This window comes from Lepidochelys kempii, chromosome 2, assembly GCF_965140285.1.
Source record: "Lepidochelys kempii isolate rLepKem1 chromosome 2, rLepKem1.hap1, whole genome shotgun sequence".
Lineage (NCBI taxonomy): Eukaryota > Metazoa > Chordata > Testudines > Cheloniidae > Lepidochelys > Lepidochelys kempii.
Window position 1 is genome coordinate 151,813,060 of NC_136381.1, and position 9,739 is coordinate 151,822,798.

At 41.9% G+C, this 9,739-nt stretch overlaps 1 protein-coding gene across 1 annotated transcript; it reads left to right on the forward strand.

The window, feature by feature from the left end:
* Nucleotides 1-887: 887 nt before the first annotated feature.
* IRX1 (iroquois homeobox 1) lies at nucleotides 888-6,747 on the forward strand. The gene is made up of 4 exons (XM_073332460.2): nucleotides 888-1,630; nucleotides 4,434-5,448; nucleotides 5,931-6,003; nucleotides 6,357-6,747. The coding sequence occupies exons 1-4, from the start codon at nucleotides 1,370-1,372 to the stop codon at nucleotides 6,412-6,414; spliced, it is 1,407 nt and encodes a 468-aa protein (XP_073188561.1). The 5' UTR covers nucleotides 888-1,369; the 3' UTR covers nucleotides 6,415-6,747.
* The last annotated feature ends 2,992 nt before the right edge of the window (nucleotides 6,748-9,739 follow it).

Consider the following 9,739-nt stretch of genomic DNA (forward strand, 5'->3'; position numbering starts at 1 on the left):
GGGTTCTTTCCCTCCTGCTGCAGGGCTTGTTGTAACCAAATGAGAAAGGAGGCGGGGGCAAAAAGCTTGTTTTAAAAAATAACAACACCCTTCCAACAACTCATTTCCTCTAGGTCCCTGCTGACTCCAGGGACCTTGAAAGTTTGCAATCTGAAAAAAAAAAAAAATCCAGTGGAGCACCCCGGTTGATTTGCTGGATTATTTATTACTAATGTTCCGGTTGTTGCTGCAATGCTGCTGATATTGGTACTGAATGTCACTCAGGTGGGATGAAGCGGGGGAGATCAAGTGATATTTGTAGCTAAAGGTTTCTGGGAAGAGCTGCTAGAAAAGGTTGCCCCTAAAATGAGTTTGGGAGGAGGTGGGGAAAGGCGTTGTGCTGGTTGCTATAGTCAGCATTTTTTTAGTGGTAAATTGTTACCAGTCGCCTGGCTGCAAAGCCCCCTTTCCTCCCACGCCACTCTCATTTGTTCCGGAGCCTGGCGACGACAAGGGGGACTCAGTGTTAAAGGTGGGGGAAAAAAAAACAGCAGCACAGTTGTTTTTGTTAAAAGGGGACACACTAAGGCTGCAAAACAGCAAAACCCCAATGTTGGACAACTGTAAAATCGTGTAGACAGGTTGTCATACAGCAGTGGGGGCTTTTCTGAAAGGAGCCCATTGCTAAACATTAAATACACACACACGCAACGCGCAGCAGCAGAGCAGCTGCGCGGGCGCTCTCTCTCCCTCTCTCTCTCTCTCTCTCTCTCTCTCTCACACACACACACACACATCAAGGAAAGTGGCCGAGCCGGGGCTGAACACCACGTGCTTCGCCAAGGGGGGTGGGTGAGGGACGGGGCGGGGCTTGCTGCTCAAGTGGCTGCCAATCAAAGCATCAACTTCAAATTGTATCTGAAAGATCAGCCTAGGACCTAAGGGCAGACACATCAGTTGGAGCTCAATTGTTGATCAGATCACATCTAAGGGATTTAGGAGCGCAGAAGAGCCGAGATTTGAGGAAAGACACCCCACTGAATCCATCCACACTCCTCCTCCTCCTCCTCCTCCTCCTCCTCCACACCCACATTACAATACAGCTCTGACAGAAAGAAATCAGAACGAAACAGAAAATTATCAGATCGCTTTTCCTCTCGCCCAGCCTGACTTCTGTAAAAAAAGAAAAAGAAAAAATAGAAAAGGCAAGAGGAAGAGAGACCCGAACCAGCCGGGTTTGTTCCGCCCCCACCCCCCAGCTCCGGCTGCTCAGTTTCCCTCCTCCCCCTGCCTTCTTTTTTTTTTTTTTTCTTTTTTAAATTCCTTCCCCCCCACCCCCCTTTTATACTTCTGCTGCCGCCGCCGCCGCCGCCGTGTTTGCGCCCTGGAGATGTCCTTCCCCCAGCTGGGCTACCCGCAGTATCTCAGCGCCAGCCAGGCGGTGTACGGGAGCGATCGGCCCGGGGTGCTGGCTGCCGCCGCCGCCGCCGCCGCCGCCGCTGCTGCCTCGGGCCGGCCTGGGGGCGCGGAGCTGGGGAGCGGCTCGGCTGCTGTCACTTCGGTGCTGGGCATGTACGCGAGTCCCTACAGCGCCCCCAACTACAGCGCCTTCCTGCCCTACACCGCCGACCTCAGCCTCTTCTCCCAGATGGTAAGTCTCGGGCGCTGCTTCCCCCACACACCTTCCCTTCCCTTCCCTTCGCCCTCCTCCTTCCCTCGCTCCGGTCTGGGCAGGAGCGGGACCGAAAGGCTGGGGCGTCTGTCCCGCGTTTCTCCCTGGCGGTGGGGGTGGGGGGAGATCTGTGGTCGTGCAAACTGCTTGAAGCAAAGGACAGAGCCCGCCTGAGTAACTTTCCGTGCTCCCTCTGCAGATCCCCAAAGGGGTGCTGCTTTCCTGCGCTCCGAGGTGCTCGTGTGTGTGTGTGGGGGGGGGGGGGGGGAGTGCGATGACCGAAGATCCCAGCAGACAGGAGAGAGGGGTCTGGTACGGAGAAAGTGTGTGTGTATGCGGGGGTGTCTCTGGGCACTGGGCTGATCGGCCGCTACTCCAGCCGGGAGCAAACTCCACATAATTTTATTCTTGGTAGTGGATTTGCTGGGCAGGAGTCCTGTCCTTGTGGTTGGATTACCCTAGCAACTTAACTTTCCGTTTAGGAAAATTACGAATGATTTTTTGTTGTTATTTAAACCGGCTTTAATAATATTCCTTTACCACCTTTCCGCCTGATAATTTTATTTGACGGGGGAGCTATAAACGAGTCTGTTTGTAAAAGAGAGAGAAAAAAAAAGAGAGCATTCTAAAGTAGTTGGCGTATTTCCTTACTTCAGACGTTTTGCTCAAGACTTAAAATCGTCTGTTTAGTTGCATATACGTTTTTATACTTTATTTTAAGCTTCACAGATTTAATTTGCATCAAGTAAAATAGTGTATCTACATTGAAGCAGAGAACTACATTGTCATTAATTTGTCTATAACATTTTTTATAATTGTCCTTGGATTTGTTGCTAGAGAATTTACTCAATGAAAAGCGAAACAGATCAGTTTGTAAATTACCTTTTACCTGTGGTTTTGTTGAAATATTTTCTTACTGATAGATAAAATATCTGAATTTCTGAGTGATGACGTTCTTAGGTTTCGATTTATTTTTAAACACCTCTTAACCCCCTCCTTCTGCTTTCTCCCCTCCCCCCAGTAAGGTATAGGATGTGAATATTTATAACTATGCACACGTAAGGAATCTATTGTGCAGGTTCTTTAAAAATGTTATTTGAACAAGAGAAGACATTTGGAATGAGGTCATTTTATGATAAAATCATTTTTACGAATAATTTTATTATAAAACGCATTTAAAATTTTACCTCTATTTTGCTAATACAGTAGAAGTTGGCACAGAAGCAATGAGTGATTTGCAAGTAGCTTCTTCAAAAGAATTCCCAACAGAAATTACAGAGACATATAATTTCAGATACTGTAATAAAAAACAACGGAATAAAGAGAGTGTAGAAAGACTACTCTGTGACAAATTATAAACATTACATCTGGCCTTTTAAAGATGGCATTCTTTTCTTTGTGGACTGTGTATAACCCTGGCCTATGAAATTAAAATACTTGGTCTTTTTCAGCTGCCCGCCAAAGTTAAATCAGTTTCTTTGCAAAGACATTTGATACTTTTTGAAAACTAAAGACGTTTTGAACTTTTATTTTTCAAAAAAGGCTTGTATAACATTTTGCAAGTGTTAAGACTATGAATATAGTCAAGCATAAATAGAGCAAGGTTGTGTTGAACAGAACAAAACCAGAAATACAAGGTGGTTTCCGCTATTAAAATATTTAAGAATATTCCCATTTGCTACTTGCAAAGATATCTGTATGTTTGCGTAGAGTGGCAATTCTTAAAACGGATGGTAATATCCTGGTTTAATATCTGGGCTTTTTATTATTTGGAAATCAAGAGGTAAAATATTATGTGACTGTCTGAACAATTTGAGATAATAATGAGGTCTAATGAGCTTGTTAGAAAGATAAAATGTTATTTACCAAAACACCTGATGGGATAATTTGACTTGCTGTGTTTTACTACTGATGATAAAAAGAATATTGATTGCAAATAAATCACCACCTCTAAACGCTCGCAAACAATTTTCTCAGATCAGAGTAAAACTTAAGAGATAAAGTAACTGCATGCATATATATCATAAGTATGAATCCGTCTCCATTCCAGCGTACAAGGGCTCTTTTCTAACCAGTTAATATTTTACAGTACACGTCTGAGGTTTGTGTGTGCGTGTGAAATATCTCACATTTTAGTGTTTGCGATTCAAAATCGCATGTTACCTTTCTCGACTAATTTAACCTGTTAGCAAACTACTTTTTAAGATTGATTTGGGGCTAAATAAAGATACTTGGGATTTAAGTGTGACATACCCATAGCTATTTTGAAAATAGGCATATTATTAATATGTGTTGACGTTAAATATGTAAGTGTGAGCTCATCTCTCCTTTTTGCTGCGTGCTTATTTTAAATACACTATAAAATTGACTCGTCGAGATAAATGTGAAAACATTAAATTTGCATCGTTTGATTTGATTTGCCTGGGGGTGAGGGCTCAGAGGGTTGAGAAGTGGTGGAGGAGCAGAAAATAGGTCTAACGTTTAGCAGATCCCTGTGCAGTCACTCTTCCTTTTCACCACAAGAAGGGGAGTCATCTGGGAACAGCTCTGTTCAAACTAAATGTGAATAACCTAGAATGAGGAGGCCAAAGTTTTGCTGTAAAGACCCCGTGCTGTATTCTAGAGGCGTATTTATGCCCCATTCCTTCCGGTGTACTGAGGGGAAAGACGGATCTCTCTTAAGAAGGGAACAAACTGCAGCAGCAACATATTCAGGTCTGTTAGAGACATTAACGAGAGAACTCATTTTCTTTTCTTCTCTGCTTGTCTGAATGTGTTGCAGGGCTCCCAGTATGAACTGAAGGATAATCCAGGTGTCCACCCTGCTACCTTTGCTGCCCACACTGCCCCTGGCTATTATCCCTATGGACAGTTCCAATATGGGGACCCAGGGCGGCCCAAGAATGCCACCAGGGAGAGCACTAGTACCTTGAAGGCCTGGCTGAATGAGCACAGGAAGAACCCCTACCCCACCAAGGGGGAGAAGATCATGCTGGCCATCATCACCAAGATGACTCTCACCCAGGTCTCCACCTGGTTCGCCAACGCTAGAAGGAGACTCAAGAAGGAGAACAAAGTAACTTGGGGAGCAAGGAGTAAGGACCAAGAAGATGGTAACCTCTTTGGGAGTGACAACGAGGGAGACCCTGAAAAGAACGAAGACGACGAAGAAATCGACCTGGAAAGCATAGACATTGATAAAATCGATGAGAATGATGGGGAGCAGAGTAATGAAGAAGAGGAGGAGAAATCTGAGCTCCTGCGACAAAGCAGCGAAGATGAACATTTGGAAAAAGAAAAGGGTTTGTCATTGTCAGAATCTGAAAGTCTTAAACCCAAAGACTCTTTCTCCCTGGTAAAGGAGGCCTCTGACAACAGTACACGAATCATAAATCCCAATGGACAGAATAATTTACAGGTGCCACCCCACAGCAAACCCAAGATTTGGTCTTTGGCAGAGACAGCAACCAGCCCTGATGGCGCCCTGAAGTCTTCCCCTCCTCCTCCTTCTCATTCCCAGGTTAACCACACTTCCGCCCAGATTCAGCATCCGGCTTTCCTCCCTAGCCATGGACTCTACACATGCCAGATTGGCAAATTTCACAACTGGACAAATGGGGCTTTCCTCACTCAGAGTTCCCTGTTAAACGTGAGGTCTTTTTTGGGAGTAAACCACCATCATGCTGCTCATCATAACCACCATCTTCAGCCCCAGCAACAGCCTTCTGTATTAACAGCAACCCTGGGAGCCCTAAGCAGTGAAAAACCTACAGAGAGGACCAGTCCCAAACACATAGGTAATGCACCAAGCAGCGATGTCCGGTGGAGAGCTGTTTATTTATTTATTTTTTTAAATGGTGTTAGCTTCAGCCTTGTTGTAATTCACTGTCTTTAACGGACTTCCACCTAGTTTACTCTAGGGCTGAATTTAGCATCTTACGTAATATACATTAGTGTGTTTCATGTAGAATACTACCAGTCACACACCAGGCACCTCAAAAATAAGTTAAAATCGTTAGGGTAGCGCTATTTAACTTGTCCCCGGAGCTTTCCCTTGTTTTGTTGTTTAGTTCAAAGCCCTCGGCTTCAAAGTGATTCAACAACAAAACAAAAACAAACAAAAAAATGTGGCAAGAATATCTTAAATCTGCTTTGGAACAACAAATAATCAATGAAGGCAATACAAACGTGAACTGATACCTATATGTCTGATTAGCTACATGTGTGAGTGCGCGTATGTGTTTCTCTAAGATATTTCTTGGGTTTTCTTTTCCTCCAGAAAGAGAAAATGCACCAAGGACTGAAACCCCACCCCAGCAGTTAAAATCGCCTTTCCAGCCTGTCCGTGACAAGTGAGTTATTCTTCACTGAAGGAATGTTACTTATGTGACACTGAGTATTTGAATAATAAAGACTAATTATAACAACTACTCATCTTCATACTAATACATAAAACAACAAGAAGGATAATACAGCATTTCCTGCTGTAATCCTTTCAAAAGTAGAATAATTTACAACTGTCCATAGCCAGTTTGTAACTTTTCTGAAACTTAACAAATCTCAACTATCTTTTGGCATTTATGTCCTCGAAAAATATTTCTGTGTAGTTAGCTAATGTTGGGCAGTTATATCAATAGACAGACACCATAGCGATGCTTTCACTTTTTTTACTGATAGACTGTTGCGTCTTTTTTCCCCCTTACAGCTCTTTGGCTCAGCAAGAGGGAACACCGCGAATTTTAACAGCTCTCCCTTCTGCTTGATTAAATGGGTTGGTGAAAAAAATATTTCAGAGACTGGTATAAAGGACAAAAAAAATTGAAACGATATAAACGACTCCTATCAATCTCTCTTTGCAATAAGGTGGTGCAAATCCATAAAAGCGATCACACAAATCTGTAGATGGATCCCCCTTCTCCACTGTACCATTTCAGGTCGTGTTACTCTAACCATTCTTGAATTATTTGTTTGGTAAATGTTTCCCATGTGTTTGTGTTTTTTTCTGTATATAGAGTGATTTCAGATTGTAAATAGGGCGTCAGCAAAACTTGTCTAAATCATATATTTTGTCTAATAAACTAAATGAAATTATGAAATCTCCTCAGGTATGTATTTTTGTTGTTGCAGAATTTAAACTTAAATTAAACATCTAATCAAACATTTATTGTTTTCCTCCTAAATATTAGAGAATTTTTCCTTCGGTAATTGTACCTTAAAATCATCCAATTGAGGCTTTTTGCTTTACTGTTTGTGAAAGGCATATCCTCTAAGCCAAGCTGTGAATTTTGTATTTCATACATGTAAATTTAAAGAACTGAGTGCAACTTTTTGTTGGCTAGCTAGATGATAATTATCCTTTCAACAAGTAAGGGACAAAAATGCTCAGACACATATGATCTTCAAAAGTGTAGGTGGTTTTATTTCCAGTTACCCTATACAATTAATTTTTTAAAGTAAAAAAAAAAAAAGAGAGAGAGAGAGAGAGAGAATGAACTTCACTAACATATAACTTGACTTTAAAAATCAATTTATAAATTGGATAGCCAGTAAATTGTGTATTTAGTCCATATTTTGGGCTAAGTGGGAAAATAATGGAATAGGAAATTGTGCTTTGATTTTTGTTCCAGTTATTCTTAAACAGCTACAAAGGAAATGGAACTTTTGAAAGATGTTTCCACTTGAGATTTAGTAAAATCTTAATAGAAAATAGGGGAAAATGAAATTGCAGCTACTGCACTTTCCCAGAGTGTGTGTTACAAGTTTCTGTGCTTTTGGTTAGAAGGAGCCAGAAGAAAAAAAAGAAGCTACCAGTTTATATAGGCCTGGTTTAGATTGGCATTAATCTTCCAAAGACAAACCGTTACAATTTGTAATATTTTCAGTGTTTCCTTCTTTTTTTTTCTCCTAAAAGAGAACACGAAATGAGCATTGAGGTGCTAATAAGCTACCAGATGGTTGTTGATGGTGGAAAATGGAAAGAAGCAGCTGGGAAAGTCATTAAGAAATAATGTGGTGACGCCCTATCCAAACTGAACAAACCTCAGAACAGGAGTTGTCTGAAACAAGACTAGATTTTGAAATAAAATATTAATAAAATCCCCATCACGGTTCAGAACATTGGTCTGGGTTTAGCTGCAATATCAGTGAACGCAAAGATGGTTTCTGTGTAAACTACTGCTCAGAGATATGTTTACAAAGAAGTGAAGATGATTGAGTTTTATTTTAAATTTGTTAAAATGGAATCATATTCTTGCAAGAACCGGCTCCGAATATGTGCGGTGTTTGCAATGTATGTTGCGCTTCCCCCTCCCGGGAAAGCCGTTGATTTTGACGCACTTTGCAGGCTTTTAACATACAACCTTTTTAATGTTTTTAAAAACCCTAATCAACTCTACCTTTCTCATATTAAACTTTTCCAGTTTCAAACAAAAATAGAGCTTGGTTATTTCGATAGAGTGCGGAGCACTTGAATGAAGGAGATAAACCGTTAAGAATTTAATGTAAATCATCCAAGTTTCTTAAAGCCAGTTACAGTACCAACTAACTGCTGGTATAAACTTGACCGAATAGGATCCTGCTCAATAGCAAGGACATAGAAATAGCGGCAGGTCGATGCCTGTTGTCCCCGACATACGTTCCTTGTTCATTCATAACATAATTACCATTGCCCTCAGTGGTAGATCCGGACACTCAGGGAATGCAGGATCGGACCCTCTTTTTGCTACACACTTAGCTTTCATAAACTGGCATCTTTCATTTAAAAAGCATACAATGCTGCTCTATGAAGCTAAGCAAACAAGGTGGTGCCAAATTGGCTTGCGAGGAGAAGAGGGAGATTACTTCGCTTCATAAGAGGGGACTTTAATTGTTGAGAGCTGGAGGGTGGGGGAAGGTGCGCGCGCGCCTGTGTCTGCACGTTATAAGGGTTTTGGGACTGGAGACTGTGGCTTTACTTGGATCACTTGCACTTGAGCTGCCGAACTGGGGAGTCATCTTTCTTGGGAAGGCTCGCAGCGCCCTCTGTGGGTAAAAGGCAGCAGAGTCACCTTCCCTGAAGCAATATCACCCAAGGGGCGGAGACAGACTTGCCCTTAAGCTTGTATAAAACAGTTTTCAAGGAGGGTGCGTGTGTTTGTTTAAATACAAACGAAACTACCCCATATCTAGATGATAAAATGAAATAATGATTCTATAATCATATTATGTGATAATAATAATAATTAACAATAATCACTCTGTTGCCCATCAGCAAGCTTTGGCCATTTTTCCTTGGCGTCTCATTGTCTCAATTGCAAAGTCTGTCACAGATTATTTTCATTTACTCTTTTGCAGATTTTCGAAGGTTTTTCAATGCTTTATGAAAAACCGGATTACAACCTTAAAATACCGTAATATCAGTTTTTCCGTCAGAGCTGGCTCAAAGCTCGGCATGGAGGTAAATCCTCACCCCTGCCCTGTGCCAGAGGTGAGAGCAGAGTCAGCACCGATTGACATTTCCCCCAATTAAACTCGTTTCACTTACTAATGAAACAACAGCAACAAGATCTCCACATACCCCCCCACCCCCCTTTTCGATCGTATGCTAAACTTTCAGGACCGCTAGGGAGTTGTGTTTCACTGCAGTCTGCAGGGGTGCATTTTGGTTGCTGGGATCCTCAAATCAAACAGGCGTTCAGCTCAAACAATTTGTGCAATTCAATCCAGTTGAGTTTTTAGGACATTCCCAACGTTTGCTAAAAGGAAAGTGCTTCAGTTCCGAATTAAGACCAGAAAAATAATGGAAACTGAACATGAAAATGTGGTCTTTCTTGAAAATGAAATAACGCTTCGGTAGGTATGTCCATAACACCTGGCACTCCTGGAGCGTAAAAAGAGTTAGCCTAGGTTTAATAACTTGTAGGGGAATAGGTAATTTAGGGATTTTTTTCCCTATTGACTTTCAAAATAGTTATTTTTCTTCAAGCAAGTTTCCATTATAGTCAGCCAGCCCGTCTGTCTGTCTCTGTGTACGTGTATTTGTATATTTCATTATGTCACTGGGTCTTTTTGACAAAAGATCACAAATCTCAAGGATCTATATTCTCTGCG